The following is a 27073-nucleotide window of genomic DNA, read 5'->3' as shown; positions in this document are numbered from 1 at the left end:
TTTGTAATGTGCACGTAATTATGTCAAAGATCTTAACAATATTGAAAGAGACCTGCTGAAAATAAGGACACCAGGTTCCATAGCACACAGACAAGGAATTTATACTTTTGTATCGCTTCCTAAGTACACTATTATTTATAATAGTCTGGTGCTATGACTGAATCTCAGTCCTGCATTTCACAGCTTTTCCTTTATGACTAATGTGCATAAAAGGTTTTGTCAATATATTGTGCAACGCTATCAGACACTGAGCAGGCAGGATCACAGACTATCAGACACTGAGCAGGCAGGATCACAGACTATCAGACACTGAGCAGGCAGGATCACAGACTACAAGTAAGACGCGCAAACGCGGGAAGCGAACGCAGCTCGTGTGTGTGTGGTTGTGTGTGTGTGTGTGCTACAGCTGCGCCCTGTGTGTGTGTGTGTGCTACAGCTGCGCCCTCTGGTGGCGGGCGGGTGGTGTAACAGCGTGACACACACACACACACACACAGACATTCAGCCCTTGCTGTCATAGTAAGTGGCTCACTGCGTTCGCAATCAGACACTGAGCAGGCAGGATCACAGACTATCAGACACTGAGCAGGCAGGATCACAGACTATCAGACACTGAGCAGGCAGGATCACAGACTATCAGACACTGAGCAGGCAGGATCACAGACTATCAGACACTGAGCAGGCAGGATCACAGACTAAACAAAATCCACACTACTATTCCACAGGATAGACGTTATGCAACAGCAGAATATAGTACTAGAAAAAGTGCCCTTCTGGGCACAGGTCTCCACCAGGATGAGCAGATGTGAAAAATTCCAGGCAAAGGTTTTTCCTTGGCCTCTAGGGAGTTGGCATACAAAGTTATCCACAGATCCGTGCAGTTAGAGGTAAAAACACTTTTCGGCCAGTGATAGCGCCACCTTGAGGCTGAGTTGAAATTGTTCATGTGGCATTTCGTCCTCGGCCTAGTGGGAATGTGCGTGCACAATTTCACGCGATGTGTTCATGATTTGCAGCATTTTGTTTGAAACTGAGCACTCCTGTGAACTTTGGAAGCCAATCTTAACCAATCAGGATGGAGTGTGAGAAATCTGAAAGACCGGTTTCGTTGAATGGCTCTAGAGAGACTGTGTACCAATTTGTGTGATGTTTGACAAAATCTGTAGGTGTACTGTGCAAAAACTTTTTTTGCACAAAGCGGCCTCCTGGTGGCGCTATAACAGGCCGTTCTGGAAAGTTTGGGGCAGAGGTTCATCGTTGGCATCCAGGGAGTGTGTGTGCAAAATTTGGCATCGACCGGGTTAACGGTGGACGAGATTAGCTGCTCACGGACACACACACGGACGGACACACGGACGGACGGACGGAGTGCAAAACATACTCTCCCCCCATACCTTCGGCCTGGTGGAGACAATAACACAGCACTGACAGACCTCAATAATGTTTGATCTGAACCAGCATATAGGAGACTGAAATAACGTATAGCTCCAGGCTGAACTTGAACTCAATCTGTCTCAATCTCTTAGATCCATTACAAGCAGGTGATGGGGTCGGGTGGGGGTGGTTGGTGCGGTGCGTGGGAGAGGGTGAGCACGCTATCTGTGTATGAATGCATTTGTATACTTTTATTGTATGAATCTACTGTATGACCCCGAGTCCTTTCACGTTATGGGAGATCCTTGAAAATGAGCCGCTGCATTTCAAGGGGCTATTGTTCCCTTCAATAAGATTTGAAATCTGAACTATAAACAATTAAACATGGAACAAGAATGATGAGAAACCAATACTATATACTACTGCTTTGACCCCCGTTCAGTATTAGCATCAGGGATGCAAAGGTTTACAAATTTCAATTGATTTACCTCAAACAATCATTGATTATCGATGATTTAAGAACCTCAATTTCACTCAGGATCAATAAAGTTCTATTTATTTACATCATACAAAGCTAAACATAGCTTATGATACACATAATACAAAACGCCTGTTATATTCCTCAACACCCCGATCGCCCAGGACGAAGTTCACTGTCCTTTAAATTAGTAACACCCAGCGTCCAAGACGAAGACGAACAAAAAGACGGAGGTTATCGATATCAAAACCGATAGCAGCGCTCCACAGCCTGGGAGCGCCTGTTGCGCAACAGTGGAACGTCATCGAAAATGTTCCCCTGTTTAGCCGACGAGAGTGCTCCGCCAATATAAATCGCCGGGCGCTATGATTTAATGGATTAAATAAACCCGGGCATTCGGGGTGTTAAAAGTTTGACTGCTGACATTCCCGACTTTATTGATAAAGACCTTTCCCTGCCGAACCTGACATTCCCGACTTTAGTTTATCCACCGAGTGGCGCGATATGAGCTTGTAGATCTGCTATTTTTAAATAGCTAAAGCATAACATGATGCTGACACCAAAATGGGTGCCCGGTCAGAATGGGTTAACATCAGCAGAAGCATTAACAATCCAGGGAATGACACTAAGGTCTCAGAGGCACTTGCCCGTCGGTCATTTGGGCAAAATAAATTGTCCATTATAAAATGACAGGCAAAATTTTTGTTACCGTTTAATTTAACACTTTAAAATTAAAAAAAAAAGTGTAGCAACAGTGACTGGGACTGGTGTGACTGTATATTATTAAACTGCATGGGTCCGGAGCTGTCCGGACTCCGGAGCATAAACAACATGTAGGCTACAGTACATTAGCCTCCCTCGGTCCCAGCCAGGCAGCCAGCCCAGTGTGAGTGTGTGTGAGCGGTGCGCTGTTCCCCCGTTCCCCGACCCCGATGCTGCTGGGACTCTGGGAGCATACCATACATAACGAGAGGAGGGGGTTTCAACATGAAGTGACTGACCAACACTCACCCACCCCTCAATCAACATGAAGTGACTGACCAACACTCACCCACCCCTCAATCAACATGAAGTGACTGACCAACACTCACCCCTCAATCAACATGAAGTGACTGACCAACACTCACCCCTCAATCAACATGAAGTGACTGACCAACACTCACCCCTCAATCAACATGAAGTGACTGACCAACACTCACCCCTCAATCAACATGAAGTGACTGACCAACACTCACCCCTCAATCAACATGAAGTGACTGACCAATACTCACTCACCCCTCAATCAACATGAAGTGACTGACCAACACTCACTCACCCCTCAATCAACATGAAGTGACTGACCAACACTCACTCACCCCTCAATCAACATGAAGTGACTGACCAACACTCACTCACCCCTCAATCAACATGAAGTGACTGAACAACACTCACCCACCCCTCAATCAACATGAAGTGACTGACCAACACTCACCCCTCAATCAACATGAAGTGACTGACCAACACTCACTCACCCCTCAATCAACATGAAGTGACTGACCAACACTCACCCCTCAATCAACATGAAGTGACTGACCAACACTCACCCACCCCTCAATCAACATGAAGTGACTGACCAACACTCACCCACCCCTCAATCAACATGAAGTGACTGACCAATACTCACCCCTCAATCAACATGAAGTGACTGACCAATACTCACCCCTCAATCAACATGAAGTGACTGACCAACACTCACTCACCCCTCAATCAACATGAAGTGACTGACCAACACTCACCCCTCAATCAACATGAAGTGACTGACCAACACTCACTCACTCACCCCTCAATCAACATGAAGTGACTGACCAACACTCACCCACCCCTCAATCAACATGAAGTGACTGACCAACACTCACTCACCCCTCAATCAACATGAAGTGACTGACCAACACTCACTCACCCCTCAATCAACATGAAGTGACTGACCAACACTCACCCCTCAATCAACATGAAGTGACTGACCAACACTCACTCACCCCTCAATCAACATGAAGTGACTGACCAACACTCACTCACCCCTCAATCAACATGAAGTGACTGACCAACACTCACTCACCCCTCAATCAACATGAAGTGACTGACCAACACTCACCCACCCCTCAATCAACATGAAGTGACTGACCAACACTCACTCACCCCTCAATCAACATGAAGTGACTGACCAACACTCACTCACCCCTCAATCAACATGAAGTGACTGACCAACACTCACCCACCCCTCAATCAACATGAAGTGACTGACCAACACTCACCCACCCCTCAATCAACATGAAGTGACTGACCAACACTCACCCCTCAATCAACATGAAGTGACTGACCAACACTCACCCCTCAATCAACATGAAGTGACTGACCAACACTCACCCACCCCTCAATCAACATGAAGTGACTGACCAACACTCACTCACCCCTCAATCAACATGAAGTGACTGACCAACACTCACTCACCCCTCAATCAACATGAAGTGACTGACCAACACTCACTCACCCCTCAATCAACATGAAGTGACTGACCAACACTCACCCCTCAATCAACATGAAGTGACTGACCAACACTCACCCCTCAATCAACATGAAGTGACTGACCAACACTCACCCCTCAATCAACATGAAGTGACTGACCAACACTCACCCACCCCTCAATCAACATGAAGTGACTGACCAACACTCACCCCTCAATCAACATGAAGTGACTGACCAACACTCACTCACCAACCCCTCCATCAACACCCATCGTTTAACCCATTCTGACCTGAGATCAGATTCTATAAATGTCTTCTACATCCTGACAGTTTTCTGAAAAAGCTATGTTTCTATGTCAGTCGTTCTTCGATTTTTCAAAAATAGCAGACCTACAAGCTCGTATCGCGCCACTCGGTGGCGCGATATGAGCTTGTAGATCTGCTATTTTTAAATATCTAAAGCACGACATGATGCCGACACCAAAATGGGTGCCCGGTCAGAATGGGTTAAGTGACATTGAGCAAGACGGAAAGACAGACTTTTGCAATTTATAGATTACCCACATTCAGAGACGCAAACTCTCACACACACACACACACACACACACACACACACACCATACAACAGCACCACAATCTTCTCCTCTCCTCAACACAATAGTACAATAGTTTGCGTGTTTAGACAGCTGGTGGATGGAAAAGAAGCTCCACCTCCGCGGCTGACTGACGCGACGGACAGATTCCCGGAAACGCTCTCCTCCGCGTCCACCAGCTGTCTAAAAAGCCGGAATGACGTCGGGCGCCAGCTACCTCTGTCCGCGGCTGAGCGCGAAGGTGTGCCCCCGGCCAGTACAATCCAAGGCACCAAGACAGAGTAGGGGCAGCCCTAGTCCTTTACAGCAGGGTGACCCACGCTTTACAGTATGAAAACAGAGGAAGGCACAGAAGATGAACAAGAAATATGGCCCGTATTTGCACCCGAGCGCAGGTAAATGGAACTTATGATTATGTGGTTGGCACATTAACTTTTGGAGCAACCAGGGTATAGAGCGGCGCAGTCCCTCCCCCTTTCAGAACAACGAACGGCCCAGGAAATGAAAACGCAATGCATTTCCCCATAGGCAGTTTTTATTACATTTATTTAAAGACCTTTTAAGCGTCGTAATTCTTGTCATGACAAATCATGACAACACACACAATATTTCGGGCCAAACAAAGAATTAGAAAGTAGGAAAAAAACGGCAGGTTACAACACTTTTTTTGTTGTTTTTCTTCTTTGTAATTATTTGTTTGGTCCAAAATATTGTGTGTGTTGTCATGATTTGTCACGACAAGAGTTGGCTTCGTACGACGCTTAAAAGGTCTTTAACCCATTCTGACCGGGCACCCATTTTGGTGTTGGCATCATGTTATGCTTTAGCTATTGAAAAATAGCAGATCTACAAGCTCATATCGCACCACCGAGTGGCGCGATACGAGCTTGTAGGTCTGCTATTTTTGAAAAATCGAAGAGCGACTGACATTTCTAGAATCTGATCTCAGGTCAGAATGGGTTAATCAGACCAGTGTGTGTCCAGTGGAAACCTCGTATGAATCTGATCTCAGGTCAGAATGGGTTAATACACAAGCTCGTATCGCGCCACTCGGTGGCGCGATATGAGCTTGTAGATCTGCTATTTTTCAATAGCTAAAGCATAACATGATGCCAACACCAAAATGGGTGCCCGTTCAGAATGGGTTATTAGAGATGTCCCAAGACTGTATCGGTATCGGAAAAGGGTATCGGATCTGCCCTTATTTGGTCATATCGGATCATATCGGTATCGGTGAATATGCCAGTCTAACCACCGATCCGACACAGGGGTAAAGGGGTTGACACTATGGCAGGTAAATAAAATGTTGGGGCATCATGTGGAGTTTGCTTTGGAGTTGCCCAAACTGCAAGTACACATTTGAGTGAGGCGTCTGCTATAAACACAACACGAGATATATAACTTGATAACTATAAAACACTATTCCCGGTTAGTGGACTTCAAAATAAGTTATTTTTTATTTATTTTAATTATTATATATATTATTCTCTGGTATAGGTATTCGGTATCAGTTAACACAGAAATTGTCGTATCGGGATCGGAAACGAAAAAAGTGTATCAAGACATCCCTAACCCATTCTGAACGGGCACCCATTTTGGTGTCGGCATCATGTTATGCTTTAGCTATTGAAAAATAGCAGATCTACAAGCTCATATCGCGCCACCGAGTGGCGCGATACGAGCTTGTAGGTCTGCTATTTTTGAAAAAAATTGAAGAACGACTGACATTTTTAGAATCTGATCTCAGGTCAGAATGGGTTCGTCAGACCAGCGTGTGTCCAGTGGAAACCTCGTATGAATCTGATCTCAGGTCAGAATGGGCTAATTATTATTCTGTGCAATTATATTAATGTTTTCTCTCCAACTCTGGGAAACTTGTCAAGGTCTTGGCGCACAGATAGCGGTGGGTCCTCCCTGCATTCTTCTTCCTCTCTCCTCATTCTCCCCCTCACCTCTTTGCCCGTCTCTGTCTCTCTCTGTGAGTGGGTCGAACTGGGACAATATAATACTTGTGTCCTGCTTTCTCACGACATGTTCCTTGAAGATCCTGCCATGAGCACATCTGTCAGTGTCAATTAACATCCGTGTAATAAATGCCACTTTGAATCACTTGAGACAGCTTTTGCAATACTCATTCCTCAACCGTAACAGTGTACAAATTAGCCACGTCAATTGGTGTCGGAAGTTTGTGAATCCTGCGTATTGAGCTCCCGAGGATTACGTTTCTACACAATGCAATTCACCAGGACTAAACCTGGTCCAGACGGGAGGGCATGGATTTGAGTTAGCAAATATTTACGTTTGAAGCAACTTTGACAGGAGGTTAGGTCTGATCAATGTATTGACAGGAGGTTAGGTCTGATCAATGACATTTCAAGGAGATGAGAACATCATCCAAGATTCAGAGGAAAACCCCAAGTGAGAGAGAGACACACACACACACACACACACTAGGGCATTCATCAAAAAATCGATTTATCGATTTATCGATAAACGAGTCACGAGTCGACTCGCAGCAGCGCGAGTCGAAAGTTGAGCTTTTTTTTTTTTTTTTTTCTCCCCTTTTTTCATTGCATTCAGAACGCGCCCTTAATTAAAAACCAAATGCAGCTGTGTAGGCTATGTGGCTCTCAGCGCGCGGTGTCCCACTATTGAGACTGGCTGAAGTCTGTTTGAACTGCGCTGTGTCAGAGAAGTAACAGATAGAAGCACGCAAACGTTACCCCCAAACGATATCCCCCTCACCTCCGTGCTGGAAATATAACGTCTGGGTTCCCGAGGCTACATGCATGCTGACGCAATGACTGTCTGTTTCTGGCTAAGCTTTACGCGCAGCGCACATGAACCTCTCCGTCTCCGGTCAGTGCGGGTTGTTGTTTATTTGCATGGCTCAGAAAATGAGTAACAAATGAGAACGTTATCGAGTTGTGGAGGAGGAGGAGGAGGAGAATAATAATGTCATATCTCTCATTGTGTTCTCGGTGCTGCTGCTGCGCTGTGTGCCAATACCACTACTTTACCTGGATAACATCATCTTTTCATTTTGACATGATTCACATGAAATAATAATCCTGTACCGGAACCGCGTGTAGCGTTTGGTTTCATTAATGCGATCGTCACAAAATAGCCTACAGCTGCTGCTGCTAAAGATACAAAGATTGGACATTTTTAAACGACGCAAAACTTAGAATTCCCCTCTTGCGTACCAGTGCCACGTGTCCCGCGGACCGGCACCGGTGTTTGGGAACCTCTGATATAGATGATACATGCACTGTGACTGTGTCATATTGGAGAGGCCACTGAATGCGCAGTGCTATGTTTGACATGCTCCGTATTTGAGCGCGCGGCAGCTCCACCCGCCCCTGTTAAATCCCCCCCCCCCCCCCCGCGCGTCCGCGTCCGCCCCCCCCCCCCCCCCCCCCCCCCCCGCCGCCAGAAACGATAAATCGACTTATCGATAAATTACTGTCCGACAAGTCGACTGGGAAAAATCTCAAGTCGTTAATGCCCTAACACACACACACACACACACACACACACACACACACACACACACACACACACACACACACACACACACACACACACACACACACACACACACACACACACACACACACACACACACACACACACACACACACACACACACACACACACACACACACACACACAATCCACCAAAATGGTCCTACTAACAAAATGGTCCTACTAAACATCAGAAACGGATTCAGAGCCTGCGACATCCTGAACCTCTGCTCTCCATCCTGGATGGCATTCTTTTAACCCATTCTGACCTGAGATCAGATTCATACGAGGTTTCCACTGGGACACACACTGGTCTGACGAACCCATTCTGACCTGAGATCAGATTCTAAAAAATGTCAGTCGTTCTTCGATATTTTTCAAAAAAATAGCAGACCTACAAGCTCGTATCGCGCCACTCGGTGGCGCGATACGAGCTTGTAGATCTGCTATTTTTCAATAGCTAAAGCATAACATGATGCCGACACCAAAATGGATGCCCGTTCAGAATGGGTTAATATTCAGAGCACTCCGTCAGGAGCCAGCACTACTGACTCAGTTGTGCACCTCTCTCTCATATATCTATTTATACAAGACCGTTTCCAAGTCTCCCTCAAGCTGAGAGAGAGCGAGTGCAGACATTAATGTATTCGAGCAACGAAAGTGGGTCTGAAAGCAAAGGGCTCATTTGATTTACCACTGTGTGTGTGTGTGTGTGTGCGCGTGTGTGTGTGTGTGTGTGTGTGACTGTGTGTGTGTGTGTGTGTGTGCCTCAGTCTGTAGCAGAGAAATGAACCTTTGAAATGCCTCATCGGAATGCAATACAAATAGGCAGACGTTGGCCAAACAACAGTAGGGGTTTGCATTAAAAGTAAGTAAAAGTAAGTTCCCCACACACACACACACACACACACACACACACACACACACACACACCTTACATAATTTCATGCATGGAGACATTTTCCAATTATCTTGGTTCCTCTACACACCATGCAGTCTATAAAGGTTACTCACAATTTGGCTTTTACACAAATATAAGAGCTTCAGAGAGGGGGGGGGGGGGGGGGGGGGTTCGTTTGACTACTCTAATGAAGTGCCAGACTCTCACCTTAGAGGCCCTACCCTGCTGCTGCCTCCATATGATGGACTGCTCAGTGTCCTCACAAAGACAATACCTTAACCCATTCTGACCTGAGATCAGATTCATACGAGGTTTTCCACTGGACACACGCTGGTCTGATGAACCCATTCTGACCTGAGATCAGATTCTAAAAATGTCGGTCGTTCTTCGATTTTTCAAAAATGGCAGACCTACAAGCTCGTATCGCGCCACTCGGTGGCGCGATATGAGCTTGTAGATCTGCTATTTTTCAATAGATAAAGCATAACATGATGCTGACACCAAAATGGGTGCCCGGTCAGAATGGGTTAACCCATTGACTGAAAAAGCTGTGTTTCTATGTCAAAAATAGCAGATCTACAAGCTCATAGCGCGCCACCGAGTGGCGCGCTACGAGCTTGTAGGTCTGCTATTTTTGAAAAATCGAAGAACGACTGACATTTTTTCCAATAGCTAAAGCATAACATAATGCTAACACCAAAAGGGGTTCCCGCCCCAAAATGAGTTAATGCTCAGTGGAACTTAAACCTTTAGGTCCAGTTTGCCTGTGGTGTGGATGGTGCAGATCTTACATGCTTCTTCATTGCAGCTATTTTACCATGTTTTGAAACCAACTTATAGTTATCGCCGTTGTATACATTGGGTGATGGTGGTGAGCAGAACAATAGCAACATTCCTTAATGTAAACGAAGTCCACACCCACAACACCAGAGGGAGTGCAACAAACCATGTACAACCCAGATTCGGCACAAACAAGGGACTAAATTATTTTCGCTCCTATGCCACCAAAATGTGGAACGCCCTACCAACAGTCATTAAGACATGTGAATCCCTTGACTCCTTCAAAACCGCTCTCAAAGGGCACCTACGGATGGCTGCAATTCGAAACTGGCCTCTGTAAAATCTGAATCCCCCCCACCCCACCCCCCCCCCCCAATTCCCCTCACTGTATAATGTATCTTTTCCCTTTTTTGCTTCCTATATGATGAATTCCTGTTTTGTTCTTTAGCTACATAGAAATGTCTATTTGTATGTCTCTAAATGTTTTGATGAATTGAACAATGTGGACCCTGTTGTAAACAAGTGTAATGCTTAATTGGGTCGTCCACTCACAGTTAACAGTCTTTGTATTGAGTTTGTGCTTAAAATGTACTGTAAATTCTACAAACTGTTAATAAATATTTCAATCAATCAATCTGAACAGCCACTGTCCATACCAACATTTCCTTCTTATGGTTTCCTCAGTCTCCTCTGTCTCTATGTTCTTATTTATATGCATTTGTGTGGCCTGCCAAAGGACATGATTTATACAAATGAAGATCAGGATTAACTCACAGTTAACAGGGGCGGGTGGCGGTCCGACGCGACTCTGGCCATTGGCTCCCCCAGAGGCCTGGTTCCGGCCAAAACCCCTAAATCCTCGGCCCCCCGGTTCCCCTCCACCCAGCGGGTGGTGAGAGAGCGTCCGTGGTCTAAAGTGCCTCCAGCGGCACGTCTTAATGTTCAACAGAATCTGACCGAGGTCCACGGATGCTGCCGCCACCGAAGAGCTGGAAGGGGGACGCAGGGTGCCGGCGGCTGGGTCCGAGGTATGTGTTTCTGAGGTACTGGCGTTGGGGTTTCGGAGCTGACAGCTCGGCGGTGCGGGGACAGGTGACGACGACCAGGAGGAGGACGAGGAGGAGGAGGAGGAGGCAGCGGTCAGTTGTTGGGGCTCGGGTTCCGGGTCTGAGTCCAGACTGTGAAAGATGCCGTCCAGTTCTGTGTGAGCCCGGTCCAGCTGGACCCTGCAGGAGGAGAACACAAGCGTCATTAGAGATGAGTAGAGCTGGGACTCGATTAAAAAAATTAATCTAATTAATCAGAGGCTTTGCGATTAATTAATCTAGATTAATCGCATTTTAATCGCATATCAATATTCAACCAGAGAACAGCAAGAAACCTTTTTTTTTAATGTTTTTTGGTATCCCAGTGAATCAATGAATAGTGACTACAGGATACCACTCATTTTCAACATTTTACTGTCATTAATATACCTGTTGTGGAAATAATAATAAAAAGTCACCCCATTCTGTGTTGCCTAGAACTGGAGGTCTGAAAAAACATTAGTAACAGTAACAAGTACATCTCAGTGACATCACAAAGCTGTACTTACTTCATATTGTTACTGTTTTTTGTCAGACCTCCAGTTCTAGGCAACACAAAATGGGGTGACTTTTTATTATTTCCAGTTTTCAGTACTATAGAAAAGCGCCCAGTGAGAAACGTTCCGCGGTGAAAAAAAAGGTGCGATTAATTTATCTGTAGTTAATCGCCATTAATTTTTCTGTAGTTAATTAATCTAAATTAATCGCAATTAGTCCCGGCCCTATAGATGAGTTAACGTCTTCCCGGTACTTGTGCTGGTGAAGTGGTCAAGATTCTTTCTCTACGGAATCCTTGCTTTATGGTACATCTACGTACACAACATTGTTAGATATTGTCAATAAAGAAGAGTGGCCTGCCTAGGTCTTCTATTGAAACATTGGCTGGCAATAGCTAATGTCTGGAGGTTTGTACACTTGTTTAACACAGAGTTAACGTAGATCAATTCAACCGTCACACTTCCTTGGGTGGATTTTAACGTGAGGCTAATGTACCGAGAGGACGCATCTTGATATGGACAGGGCAAGGGTAGCTGCAGTCAACTCAAAGTTCTCAAACCATTAACCTGCTTTTGCATCTGAAGATTATTCTTCATGGTGACAAATGAACATGTGCGTGTGAATGGGAGGGGAAAGCTGTGAATGGGAGGGGAAAGCTGTGAATGGGAGGGGAAAGCTGTGAGGGCATCAGACGCTCACCTGCCCCCCCTGCCCACACGGCGGCGCGCCAGTCCCACACAGCGTCTCGGAGACATCAACGACGTCAGACAGTAGCGGAAGCGGCGGTCGCCTGTGCCGCCCTCCGACGGACAGACCCAGGGCCAGCTGCCTCCGCTCTGGTCCGCACGACACTGGAGAGAGAGGAGGATCGGTAAACCAGGGAGAGGAGAGGAAACGTGAAAAAGGAGCCAAATTGAAAAGCCAGAAGAGGCCAGAAAGAAAGCATAGGAAAATCAGAGGAGAGTGTGAACAGAAATGTGGAGAATTAAGAGTAGGAAAGGAAAGAAAGCAGAAAACAAACCGTAGACATTTGTTGGAACACATTAGAATTTAAAAGAACAAAACAGAAGGCAGGAAGATAAAGTAGATAGGAAATCACAGTGAAAGGAGGGAGAAAAACAGAAAAACATACAAACGGGGAGGAATGTGTATTGATAAAGTATTATAAAGAAGGAAAGAAGGGAAATGAGATTAAATAAATACAGGGGATGTCTCCGGTACTGCCATTGATTTGAGGATCAGAGGGTGTGTAATGAGGCAGGCCAGCCAGACTGGTCAGGCAAGCGACCTGGGGTTCTATTAATAGACGTGTGTGTGTGTGCGTGTGCGTGTGCGTGTGTGTGTGCGTGCGCGCGTCACAAATGCACTCACAGCGTAGTACTGACAGCCTGCCTTCCTCCTGAACGCATAGCAGCCGTCTGGGTCATTCTCCTCCTCTGCCTCCGACGAACCTGAATGGATCTAATAAGAAGAAGGAACATATCATGTTGAGTTTTGGTTTTCACTCTAGCTGTCAAAATGAGTTAAGGAAAACACTAGCTGGCTGGATAAACAACGACATTGAAGGACCAATGCAAAGACTCCAGTCCTTCATATGAGGATGGATTTATGATTTGTTAACCCATTCTGAACGGGGAACCCATTTTGGTGTCGGCATCATGTTATGCTTTAGCTATTTAAAAATAGCAGATCTACAAGCTCATATCGCGCCACCGAGTGGCGCGATACGAGCTTGTAGGTCTGCTATTTTTAGAAAAATCGAAGAGCGACTTGACATTTTTTAGAATCTGATCTCAGGTCAGAATGGGTTAATCAGACCAGTGTGTTGTCCAGTGGAAACCTCGTATGAATCTGATCTCAGGTCAGAATGGGTTAACAGTCGGTTGTAGACCCTTCTGCCCAGCAGTTCTAGCCAATACTTAGATTTCCCCAGATGTGTCGGTAGGTGGAGATCTCCGATAGTCCAATCAATAAATTAGCATCTACAGGAATTGAGACCAGTCCAATCACAACAAAGATCCGATGGCCTGTAATAGCATATTTCAGCAAATTGAGATGAAATGACTGCTGACAGAGCTCAGCCCAGCCTAAAATGCTTTATTTGTGCTGTGAATGGACCTAAATTAAATGATGTCACAATACATAAAGAGATTAGTCTTGTTCATACTTGTATTCAGCGAGACGTTTTGGTACTTTGAGAAAACCCAGCCTCTGTGAAAATCGCATTCGACTCATTCAGAAAGCATCTGCTATGGTTTTAACAGTATAAGAAAGAAGTAGTATCATCAAATATTGGTCCTCGTCTACAACCCATTAACCCTCTAACACCCGAATTAATTTCTACTTGCAAAAAATAGATTTCAACCTTACTACTACTTTGTACTACTAGGACTAAGACTAAAAAATGTTAAAAAAATAAAAAAATAAAGTTTGATGAAAAATTTATAATAATTATATAATAACATAATAAATTAATAATTTACATTTTGGGGATATCTTTCACAATAATGAATAAAACATGTTCTAGACATTCTAATGATCACAAAAAAACATATATTACAATTATTTTACCTACTTTTATTAGGGTAAAGGTCAAAAGTCTTAAAAAAAAGTCAAAATCGCGAGTCCAGACAATTTTTATTTGTGTGAATTTCAGCCTCTGTGGGGGGTATTTATATGCAAATATCATGACCAATGGCATTGAAATGGCATTGCAATGAACATCACTGATGACGTTTAGGTAAAAAAAGAACAGAAAAAAATAATAATAATTTAGTAATTAAATTAAATAAAATTGTTGCTAAAAAGCAACGCTGGGTCTTAAAGGGTTAAAGCAATTTTAGAAAGTTGTTGAAAATCGAACGTCTGAGAATTACTGATATAGAAGGTATTTGTAGAATCAGTCTCAGGTCTTAATGGGTTAAACTACTCTGGGATTTAGCGCCAAAAACCCATCTGATCATGATTTCACATATATATATATATGAACCCTCAAGAAGTCTCAGGTCACACGGGACGTAATGTTCCTAGAGTAAGCAAAACATGGTAAGGCGGCGTCTATAATAACAATAACTTATAATAATAACTTGAAGTGCCTAAAAGAATGTGCACAAACAAATATGGTGAGGCAGCTTTTTGCTTCTACGGCCCAACAGCCTGGAATAAACTTCCATTCGAGCTCAGACACGCACCCTCTGTAGACATTTTTAAATCTCAACTCAAGACTCACCTCTTCACTCTTGCTTTTAGTTGAGTTGTAATATGCACGTTCCTACCCTGCCCTGACTGATTTGCTGCATGTGGTGTTTTTATTTGTTTTTATTTATTTTATGTTCTTATATTCAATTTTGTTCTCTGCCATTGTTCTATCATTTTAACTACTTGTGTTTTATTGTATTTTATTTTTGTGTCCTGCCCTGTGAAGCACTTTGAGCTGCATTTATGTATGAAAAGTGCTATACAAATAAAGTTTATTATTATTATTATAATCATAATTCTACACTGCCGTTCATTACTAAGAACCGACACGCAAACCACCGTGACATTTTATTCTTTACCTGAGAGAAGGCCTCGTCCTCCGAGCTGGGGAAGTCGTACTGGTTCAGGTCCTTGGGGTTGAACACCGAGGGGCCTGAATTCTGGGCTGCCACCAAAGGAGGGACCTTGGGCTTCTTCTCGTATTTCCTCTTGGTTCGGACCACCTCCATTTTCTCTGGCTGGTTTTGACGAAACAGAATGAGGTTTACCATCATGGCTGCCCCCTTCCCAATGTATTCAGTATTTTAGCTGTGACGTGAGCGCCCCCTCCTGAGATACTTCCGGGTCCTACTTTTGTGTCGCTTTTGTGTCCCCATGGAGTTATACTGTGACGCTCCGTCGGACTAAATCTGAGACGAAAACAACCGCGAAAGTCTCATTTTACCGCTTTCCTCGCAACAACAAAGCTGCGCTGCTCTCCCAAATCTGACAGTGACAGGCCGTCTGTCCCACATGGAATACTATCGCCATTTTATTTTATTGTGTCAAATAAATCCTCATAATGAAAACTAGATTCAACATACTCAAGCCTGCACACATTCTAAATATACCCCAGACATATTTTACCGATCAAATGGACTGTTGCCACCTTCAATAATAATGATAATAATAGTCTTTATTGTCTCCACATCATATATTTTTGTTGTCATGGACACTTGTACAAAACATTAATAATTCCACTCGAGTTGGAAGCATTAAGACCCATTTTAACCCTCTATGGCTTCCTTTCTGAAAAATAACGTCACTGTAAAAAGATTCACGCGTTTAGATATTCTATTTACAATGGGATGCGGACGGGAGCTGGTGCCACTTGGACCCGGACGTAACGTAGCACTACAAAATGATGTTGGACTTAAATACTGAATTCATTTGTGATACAAGGGCAGCTGAGAACCGATGGAGGGAAGCTCTGGTTGGGGTTAACCCAGAGAAAGCAGGGGTGCATGTGTCTCCAAATACAGGGAGCACCAATACTATATCGAACTATCTCAACACCACTGTGTAGTCAAGCTCACAATGAGTCTATTCTGTGAGCTTGTAGATCTGCTATTTTAACTAGCTTTGAGTCCTGGGGGAGAAATCAAATGTATCTTTTGGGTCTCAAGGGAACCAGTGATCTACACACTGAAAAATGAAGGTCCAGAATATTGCATTGACATACTTATTTACAATGTGTCAAATGTTTGCCAAGTATCCTAGTGAAGGACCATTGCCCAAAATGTAAGATAATAAGTGTAACGGACGTATAAATAAAATAAATGTAATGCTATTAAGTGAACTACAGGAACTAAGCAAGTTAGGAACAATGCAAGTTGAAATGTGTGCCCCAGAATGTTATACAATCCTTTTGAATGGCACCCGTTCTGTCTCTTTTATGCCCATATATTGCTTTGTCTGTGACCGTTTTATCCCCATATATGGAGTTTCCTGATGTCATCAGTGGTATGCAGGGCAACCCATCAAATGGTATTTGCAACTTGCAAGGCCCCAAAAGGCCCTTGTTGTTGTCCATGCTGAGGAGTGTGTGCATGTTGGAAACAGCAGTGAGCAAATAGTCATTGATATGCAGATGGTGGCACACGACAGATGCCACTGCCAAGCCAGATGGCTGCTGCACTCCAAGTCCCAACCCCTAATGAGCTAAAACGCCTTGCCATTATTGGAGAAAATCCCCCCCTAATCGACTGAACTCACACTCTCTGATTTAAGTCTTATTTGGGGTCTCCAACATGGGTGGGCTACAGCATACCAGTCACACACCAGTGGAGCATCTCTATACTTCATTATGTATGTGCGCACATCGTCTCGGTTATGCAACATAGAGGCCAGGGTGACTCAAGTGAAAGTTACAGCAAGAGAAGAGAGACAGTCCTGAGACAATATGCCGGAGTCAACCAGATGCCACAGTAAAGGAGAAACGGGAAAGGGGTGTGTGTGTGAAATAAACTGTAGGTAAAGTTATAATAGTTGGTGGTGACATGTGAGTTTGCCTCTGCTGTCAGCAGTCTCTAAATGAAGCACAGACACTGAAACATGCACTGCAACAGTTCAACTCCGTGCAAGAAGAAACATCCCCGCTTTAACCCATTCTGACCTGAGATCAGATTCATACGAAGTTTCCACTGGACACACACTGGTCTGATGAACCCATTCTGACCTGAGATCAGATTCTAGAAATGTCAGTCGCTCTTCGATTTTTCAAAAATAGCAGACCTACAAGCTCGTATCGCGCCACTCGGTGGCGCGATATGAGCTTGTAGATCTGCTATTTTTCAATAGATAAAGCATAACATGATGCCAACACCAAAATGGGTGCCCGTTCAGAATGGGTTAAGAGAACTCGAGGGTGACAGCAGCACACTACCTGCATACATTACATTATGTGTTGCTTACTTGTTTGGTGAATAACTTGTGATTATCAAGAGTCTAGTGTCGGTATATATCGCTACGGCTCTACGGGCTCTTTCCACACAGTATTTCTTTTGGGACCCTAGAATCCTGACAATTTCGGGGTTTTGACGTTAGGCATGCCATTTTGTCGGCTTCCACAGCTGCTCGTGTGAAGCAACTTGGGCGCCTCAGCTAATATATTCTATGCTTATCCCATTCTGACCGGGCACCCATTTTGGTGTCAGCATCATGTTATGCTTTAGCTATTTAAAAATAGCAGATCTACAAGCTCATATCGCGCCACCGAGTGGCGCGATACGAGCTTGTAGGTCTGCTATTTTTGAAAAAATCGAAGAACGACTGACATTTTTTAGAATCTGATCTCAGGTCAGAATGGGTTCATCAGACCAGTGTGTGTCCGGCGGAAACCTCGTATGAATCTGATCTCAGGTCAGAATGGGTTATATTCTACTGGGTAGCAAGCCGATCCATGATGGAAGGTTCCCAGGGGTCCCATCAATTGTATACAAACGGGACTCAAAAAAAGCACTCTCTCATGAATAGATAGATGTAGACGTCCCCAAGCTTACCTTCTTATAGTCCTTCATGTCCAGGTGGTACTGGTTGTTGCTGGGCAGGGGGAGGATAGGGATGGTGTAGACGGGCTTCGCCAGGGCCTGCTGGGCCAGGGCTTCAGCCATCACCTCACTGCCAAAGTCAGGCAACGTGTTCCTGATGTGTGAGAAAACAACAGCATTTGTAGTAGAACAAAGGAATACCAGAAGACTCGACCCGGTGCTTGCCCGTTTTTCCTCCCGGAATTGTCACCAGGGAGGGGGATAACTTTGTAATATGCTATTGGCTGTTTGTATTCTTTTTGGAAAAATCTAAAAAGATTCTCCTGTAGAAAGGCTATATTATTTTACTTATATTGACCCTATAAACAATTTAGTATTATTTAGTATATGTAAGGTTTTGCACACTCAAATGGTACCTACAACTTCTGTGAACAGACTTCACTGTAGTAGCTTTTCATAAATTATATTTGTACTTAGGCTGTTCTGCTGTCATGAAAGTTTATAGTTAGAGAAATTCAAAGTCCAGCCGTCTGCTGTCCAGCCTCTCCCACCCCTCACATTGGGGAAAATTCTGGGAGGAAAACAGAAACGGGGCGAGTCTTCTTGTTACCGTATGTCCTACCGGTAGGGGCTCCTCACTGGCTGGTGAGGCAGTATAGGATACAACAGCAGTGACAACTTGATACACATGGCTCTCTCAACTACATTGGAGCAGCAGGTGAGAGGAACAATCTTTCAAAAATAGAGAAACGAGCACAGTGTGGAAGTAAAGGTATGCACAGGCACAGATTCCCCACCGCCGCCACTAACAGGAGGAAATTGAAATGTCACTACAAATCAAAAGCACTTCCAAGGACAGGACGTTCAATTCAAAAGCTACTTCCAGAGGGAACTGGTTTCCATTCGGCTGTCATGTCCAGATGGATTGTACGTTTGGCAATTGGGAAAACGGAACAATTCAAAAAAGAGCTCTAAAATGTATATTAAAAAACAGCTGAGCGCACAAACACAGAATAATATGATGCTACCACCTGGTATATTGCCCTGCCTAGCGGCGACCGGTCCAAGTTTGTGGAGCGAGCTCAAAGTCAATGAGCTCATTTCCTTTTGACCTTACTGCGCAAATAAGGTGAACTCGATAAATTGGCGATGCATGCCAAACCGTGTTCAGGGCGAGAACGTAATTGCCACCACAAATGAACACGACCAACCGTGCCAGACTCCATTAAAACGACATGCTTTACGAGCCATCATACGACAACATCACCGCTCCCCAGCGGTTCTCATTAGGCTTTAGCTTATTATATTGTTTAACCCATTCTGACCTGAGATCAGATTCATACGAGGTTTCTGCCGGACACACACTGGTCTGATGAACCCATTCTGACCTGAGATCAGATTCTAAAAATGTCAGTCGTTCTTCGATTTTTTTCAAAAATAGCAGACCTACAAGCTCGTATCGCGCCACTCGGTGGCGCGATATGAGATTGTAGATCTGCTATTTTTCAATAGATAAAGCATAACATGATGCCAACACCAAAATGGGTGCCCGGTCAGAATGGGTTAAGCCTTATTTACCCAGGGAATGTGGATTAAGCACAGATGTCATCCACCTTGAACACCTGGTCCATAGATGTTCAGGACAAACACAGAATCCAGTGTACTGTGTAGGTTAGGGATGTCAAAGGGTAACTGGATAGCCGGTTAGCCGACCGTTAAGAAATATCCGTGTATGCTTATCAGCTTTACGGTTTCATTTGCATAATAATAATAAATGAGTGTTCTGATCTTAACCCATTCTCAATGGGCACCCATTTTGGTGTCGGCATCATGTTATGCTTTAGCTATTGGAAAATAGCAGATCTACAAGCTCATAGCGCGCCACCGAGTTAGCCTTGTTAATAAACCAGACCGAATCAGCCGTTGGCAAAAAAAAATTGCCTACCGGCGGATTTCGGTCTGGAGAGGCTCAATTGTACGCCCATTTTCTACACACGAAAACGTGTGCGCCCAATCGGGACACGGTATGCAATATGGGCGGGCTTTGGTACAGTGACGTTCAATGCTTGAGACCTTTGACTGACAGTAGCTCTGACCAATTGCGTCAAAGAGAAAATGTTTCCCTGGAAATGAAATCCAAGCTGAGCCTCCCCAGACTAATATCCCGCAGTCCGTGCGATATTAGTCTGGTTTATTAACCAGGCTACCACCGAGTGGCGTGATACGAGCTTGTAGGTCTGCTATTTTTGAAAAATCAAAGACACTTTTAGAATCTGATCTCAGGTCAGAATGGGTTAATAATGAAACTGTCAGGATGTAATAGACATTTTTAGAATCTGATCTCAGGTCAGAATGGGTTAAATCCCTTTATTTTAGATAGTTTTTTTTAATAATAACATACTGTAAACATTACAGAGACTTTAGTTGTCACTGTACAATACTCTAAAACAGTGGTCATGTTGCACACATGCCTAAAATTGATGATATTTGCGCCGCCCTCGTTGAAAACAAAGTACCGGTATTTCAAACTCCAGCTTGTCACTCTCCAATCGATCGAATGCACTATAAAAGAGCAATTGGCATTAATCAACAGCAATGGCGGTAAGCATAGTATCAAAAAAATAGAACTACATCTACGGCAATGGCGCTGAATAAAATAAAAAAGGCTTAGCCCAAGCTGCCAGTGGCTTTTAGGTTGCTCAGATCTGGACTGGACACGTATTTATTTATGTTTTGGACTAAGCGGACCGCCGGACCCCTAAATGTTGCTTGTTTGAATACAATGTACATACTAGTATTCCATTCATCAAAAGAAAATCAACAACCGTTAACCCATTCTGACCGGGCACCCATTTTGGTGTCAGCGTCATGTTATGCTTTATCTATTTAAAAATAGCAGATCTACAAGCTCATATCGCGCCACCGAGTGGCGCGATACGAGCTTGTAGGTCTGCTATTTTTGAAAAATCGAAGAGCGACTGACATTTTTAGAATCTGATCTCAGGTCAGAATGGGTTCGTCAGACCAGCGTGTGTCCAGTGGAAACCTCGTATGAATCTGATCTCAGGTCAGAATGGGTTAATGAACTGGATAATGCCATCGGCTACCCGGCTGGGAAATTAACCGTTACCGACATCCCTAGTGTAGGTGCTATAGTGGACAGCACTCATTCACTCATCCCTAGTGTAGGTGCTATAGTGGACATCACTCATTCACTCATCCCTAGTGTAGGTGCTATAGTGGACATCCCTAGTGTAGGTGCTGTAGTGGACAGCACTCATTCACTCATCCATAGTGTAGGTGCTATAGTGGACATCCCTAGTGTAGGTGCTGTAGTGGACATCCCTAGTGTAGGTGCTGTAGTGGACATCCCTAGTGTAGGTGCTGTAGTGGACATCACTCATTCACTCATCCATAGTGTAGGTGCTATAGTGGACATCCCTAGTGTAGGTGCTGTAGTGGACATCCCTAGTGTAGGTGCTATAGTGGACATCCCTAGTGTAGGTGCTGTAGTGGACATCACTCATTCACTCATCCATAGTGTAGGTGCTATAGTGGACATCCCTAGTGTAGGTGCTGTAGTGGACATCCCTAGTGTAGGTGCTATAGTGGACATCCCTAGTGTAGGTGCTATAGTGGACAGCACTCATTCACTCATCCCTAGTGTAGGTGCTATAGTGGACAGCACTCATTCACTCATCCCTAGTGTAGGTGCTATAGTGGACAGCACTCATTCACTCATCCCTAGTGTAGGTGCTATAGTGGACAGCACTCATTCACTCATCCCTAGTGTAGGTGCTATAGTGGACATCACTCATTCACTCATCCATAGTGTAGGTGCTATAGTGGACATCCCTAGTGTAGGTGCTGTAGTGGACATCCCTAGTGTAGGTGCTGTAGTGGACATCCCTAGTGTAGGTGCTATAGTGGACAGCACTCATTCACTCATCCCTAGTGTAGGTGCTATAGTGGACAGCACTCATTCACTCTCAAGGTCTAGTCAGACGGGGAGCAACTGACGGGCCTAGTAATTGATTTTCAATGAGAGGCATGTATTTATTTTGGACGCGCGGATAAGTTGAGGGGCGACTACGGCTACGCAAGTGTATTTTCACAGGCTTGGCCCCGTGATTTTTTTACGCTACGGCTCCCGTGCCCCTCCATGAGCAGACCTGGCACAGTCACCCCTTCCCCGTCTGAAAGGACATTTACCCTGTGTAATACTTTGTTCAGGGATTCATCTCCAAAGCTCATTTCTTCTCTTTTCTAAGCTGCCATGCAATCAGCCATCTATAGACCCAACATCCAGAATCTACCCAGTATGACTTCACCACGCAATTAGCTTCTTCCACAGCTCAATGTGGTTTACCACCTTAACTTTAGTACTACCACAAAAAGGTTGTGTATACTTGTATGAGTATGGGATACCTGATTTAAGTAATTAACCCATTCTGAACGGGGACCCATTTTGGTGTCAGCATCATGTTATGCTTTAGCTATTTAAAAATAGCAGATCTACAAGCTCATATCGCGCCACCGAGTGGCGCGATACGAGCTTGTAGGTCTGCTATTTTTGAAAAATCGAAGAACGACTGACATTTTTAGAATCTGATCTCAGGTCAGAATGGGTTCATCAGACCAGTGTGTGCCTGGCGGAAACCTCGTATGAATCTGATCTCAGGTCAGAATGGGTTAAGCAACTAGTCGACTATTCAACTAGTCGACTAGTAAATCCACTAGTCAACCTTGTTGGTACTAGTTGATAAGAAAATAAAAGGGGGGGGGGGGGGGGGTTGTTTTTTCGATTTTGTAGGCCTCAAGATCAGATAGATTATAGTTATATCACCAATTTACAGTTTTTTTTTTTTTTACATAATATGTAGTTAAACTAGTCTACTAGTAAACTAGGCAACTGGTCAACTAGTCAAAATGACTTGAAGTGAATGCCCTAGCATGCATGTATGAGTAAGAAGCTAATCGTCCCAAACTTAATTTGAATAGGGTTGGGATGGTCACAGTTGACTAACTAAAACATGTTCCTCTAAAACCCTTGATGTTCTCTCTCTACACGTGTTGGGACTGCACCCTGTGTGAGGCATCCCATTTGGGGAGAAGCATCACTATATGCTCCCTAAGTATATATATATATATGGATGGTTGTATTACAGTCCCATTGCCTGGTTAACATTCTTACCTCTTCTCCACGATCTCCAACGTGAGGTGCAGCAGCTCTCTCTTGCTCTTCTCCCTCCTCTTGATCATCTCCAGGACGGTGACGGCTCGGCTCAGGTCCCGGCGCAGCTTCAGCATCTTCTCGTATGACGCCTCGTCATTCTTACGGTTCTGCAAAAGGAAAACGGGACCGTGGAATCGGGTTATGATGCTGTAAAACAAATGATTCCCCTAGAGGGGAACGTGTTATTCTCTTGGTATTAGCTGATCTGCTGATGGGCTGAGATTGTATGGACTTTAGCACCTTCCTAGTCTGCATCTTCTCTGTGCGCCGGCGAAAGGCCACATAAGGATCACTGGTGCTGGAGCCATCCCGCTTCTCCTGCTTGACGTTGACGCCGAGGCAGCCTTTCTTGGAGCCTTTCCGTTTGCGGCTCCAGTAGTCGAAGACCTCCTTGATCAAGTCGTCGTCCTCCTTCAGCAGTAGCTTGGCTTCCTGCAGGCTGACCAGCTACAGGAGGAGGAAACAAGACGTCAAGTAAACCTGGACATCCGTGCCTATCCTCACTGTGACAAAAGAAATGGCTGGTCCTGTCAAAACAGTCAAAAAGCACAAGACAGGATTCTCTCAATTAGCCTGTCACCGAGTCCCACCCAAGCACGTTGTGCTGTCCTCACCAAGCATGCACCTTGAGCTTGGCTATACAGCCAGCTAAACTCTTGTCCACATAAGTACAGGCAGAGACAGTGTTGAATCCTTTTGATAAATATTTATGTAGAAAAGTGTAAAACTGTAAATAAAACAGAAATACAAAACAAGTGTCACTCTTACAGTATAATGCTTAATACAAGCAAGAATAACATACAGCAAATGTGTACATGTATATTAATGTAAACACAAAATATCCCAACAGGGATATAAGTATATTAATAAGTATATTTTTATATACCAAAGAAACATAAAACACAATACTAAAATGAGGAAATATCAGAGTAGGCATCAGAGGTAGCCAGTAATGACAGAGCAAATAAACACTCAATGCACATTTCAAATGTAGGCAAGTAAATAAGAAATAATATCCTGTCACAAGGTTAATAACATACAAAACAATAAGTATCACTTACAGATGATGCCTTTTTGAGGGCAAAACGTGATAGATGGGACTGGATTGAGAACAGAAGTACAGAACATAGCAAAATGTCACAATGTGCTGAAGTGAATGCAACTTCCTGTTTCCTGTTTGTCTGAGTGTCCTTCAACTGTTTTCCCCCAAAATAGGTTCCTACCTAACAGAAGTTCCTAAGAAAAAACATTTGAACCACCACTAGGTGTCACAAAGTTCCAAAACACAACACTCCCCGCTTGGCATCTATAAAGATGCCACTACCAACTTCTCACTTATCTTGAAACTTCATGCAACAGAAGGCAAGAGAAGACCAAGTCGTTTGTTCTTTCGATGCTTCTAACATCGCTCCCTTGTGGTGTTCTCTGCGAATGGGTCCGACTCCAACCAGGAGTGCTGCCTGGATCCCACAGATAAAGAGGACCACTGGCTAGTCACAATCATGCCATCAGATTCACTATAGTTGTCTACAGAGACAGTGTTTTTCTCCCCGCTGTCTTTTGTGACCTCATCCATGCTGAAGGCGTGCAATGCCGAGTCGCAGTGATGCTTGCGTCCTGTGTTATGGCTGGGTTGCCTTCGTTGCTGCAGTGGGGTCAGTGGTGGGGCAACTTGGTAGGGAACTTTCAACTTAGAGCACTCATCCTTCACTCTAACGTGGCTCTGAAAGGTTTTTAGGGAAGTGGTGTGTCCTTTTTCTATGATGCATGTCTTCATAGAGGTGACTGTGGAGGGGGCTTGTGTACTGCCTAGGCAATCGTCACCTATTATGACCCAGCCTAAATCAAGCTTCTGGGCGAACGGTGCATCGTCTGGGCCGTTGAGCTGTTCACGGACCTTGTGAACCCGCAATATGTCCCTGCCAAGTAGTAAAAGGATCTCTGACCTTTTGTCCAGGGGTGGGATCTTGTCTGCTATGGCCTTTAGATGACTGTGATGATACGCAACTTCCGGTGTGGGTATTTCTGTACGTTTGTTGGGAACTCCGTCACATTCGATTAGAGTAGGGAGTAAGAAAGACATTTTCTCATCCACTGACTCGACAATTAAACCATGAGCTCTTCGGCCAGATGTCTCCACTGTCCCTGTGCATGTCTTTAATGTGTATGGAGCTGGTTCTCCCTTGATATTGAACATGTTGAAGAACTCTGGTTTGACCAGAGACTTGTTGCTCTGGTCATCTAAGATGGCATACATCCTGCGGGTCTGTTGGCGATGTCCAGCTGGATAGACATTTACAAGACATATCTTGGAACATGATTTGCCACTGATCTTGTCACCGCATACCTGGGTACACTTTGAAGAGACTTCCGTGTCAGACGTTTCATCATTCTCCCCGCCATGCTCTGACGGGGAAAAGGGAGTGGGAGAAGAACGTGTTGCTGTCTGAAGGACTGGGCCTGGGTGGAGTGCTGTGAGATGCCTCTCACTCTTACATTCATCACATTGGATGGGAACTTGACAGTTCTTGGCTTGATGCTCTGTAGAAGAAATACAGCGGAAACAGATGAAATGTTCTCTGAGGAATGCCTTACGGTCATCTAGGACCATGTTCCTGAATGTTCGGCACCTTTTAAGGGGATGAGGTAGATTATGTAGGGGGCACTGTTTCCCTGGACCTTGTGTTATGTCTTGTTGTGGACCCTCTGTCTCTTTCCCAGAAGGTGAGTTTGTGGCTGACACATTTGTGTCGTGGACTGAGACTGATGTCCGCATGAATGGGTTAGTTACTGGTCTGTCTTTCTTTTGTGTGGCAGAGCTGAAATCCAAGTTGAAGCTCGGGTCGTTTCTGGCTTTAGCTTCTTTCACAATGAAATTCAAAAAGAAAGAGAAGGGTGGAAAACTGACAGAATTGTCTTGTTTGTATTTAGAGCCTACTGACATCCACCTCTCTTGCAGATTAAAAGGCAGTTTATCAACGATTGGACCTACTCCTCTGGCTGTGTCAAGGTAAGATAGGCCGGGAAAGTTTTTATTCTGCTTTGCCACCTCTAGTTCCAGTAGCAGGTCTCCCAGTTCACGGAGCTTTGGACCATCTCTGCTTGATATTTTAGGGAAACTTTCAATCTTGGAGAAGAGTGCTCTTTCAATGGCCTCCGGAGATCCATACATCTCTTCTAGTCTCTCCCAGACTACATTGAGACCAACTGAAGGGCTTCCGATGTTGACCGATTTTATTCGCTGTGCGTGCTCACTAGACTCTCTTCCTAGCCATTTTACAAGCAGGTCCAGTTCTTCAGCTGCTGCTAGGTCGAGACCAACTATGGTGTTGAGGAATGTTGATTTCCAGGCTAGGAAATGTTCTGGGAGATCATCAAATTTGGTAAGACCTGAAGACACAAGCTGACTTTTAGCAAGGAACTTTGCAAGGTCTGTTGCGGCAGTGAAGTCACTTGAAACATTTGCACGACTATAAGGTGACGAGCTGTCTTTCAACGGCATGGTGCCATGCTGCACCGACGTGATGTTGGGTCTGGGTTCTGCTGAACGGTTGTATTGTGGAACATAGTCTTCTTGACGAAGCCGTGTTGCT

At 44.6% G+C, this 27073-nt stretch overlaps 1 protein-coding gene across 2 annotated transcripts in view; it reads right to left on the bottom strand.

Annotated features, from left to right (window-relative positions):
• LOC310868008 (enhancer of polycomb homolog 1-like) overlaps nt 1-27073 on the bottom strand; it is a 63147-nt gene that overhangs the window by 5880 nt on the left and 30194 nt on the right. For both annotated transcript variants that reach the window (XM_083778210.1, XM_083778209.1), the window contains 7 exons: nt 23721-23927; nt 23439-23587; nt 18257-18398; nt 15296-15454; nt 13110-13199; nt 12438-12589; nt 10930-11381 (listed from right to left, as the gene is read on the bottom strand). In XM_083778210.1, the coding sequence (XP_083634336.1) occupies nt 10930-11381; nt 12438-12589; nt 13110-13199; nt 15296-15454; nt 18257-18398; nt 23439-23587; nt 23721-23927 (1351 nt within the window). The remainder of the gene's footprint in view (nt 1-10929; nt 11382-12437; nt 12590-13109; nt 13200-15295; nt 15455-18256; nt 18399-23438; nt 23588-23720; nt 23928-27073) is intronic.

The sequence above is a fragment of the Protomyctophum parallelum genome, assembly GCF_964188405.1.
Source record: "Protomyctophum parallelum genome assembly, chromosome: 12".
In the NCBI taxonomy this organism is placed as follows: Eukaryota; Metazoa; Chordata; class Actinopteri; order Myctophiformes; family Myctophidae; genus Protomyctophum; species Protomyctophum parallelum.
The sequence above is the reverse complement of the archived record's forward strand: the minus strand, read 5'-3'. Positions and strand labels throughout refer to the sequence as shown.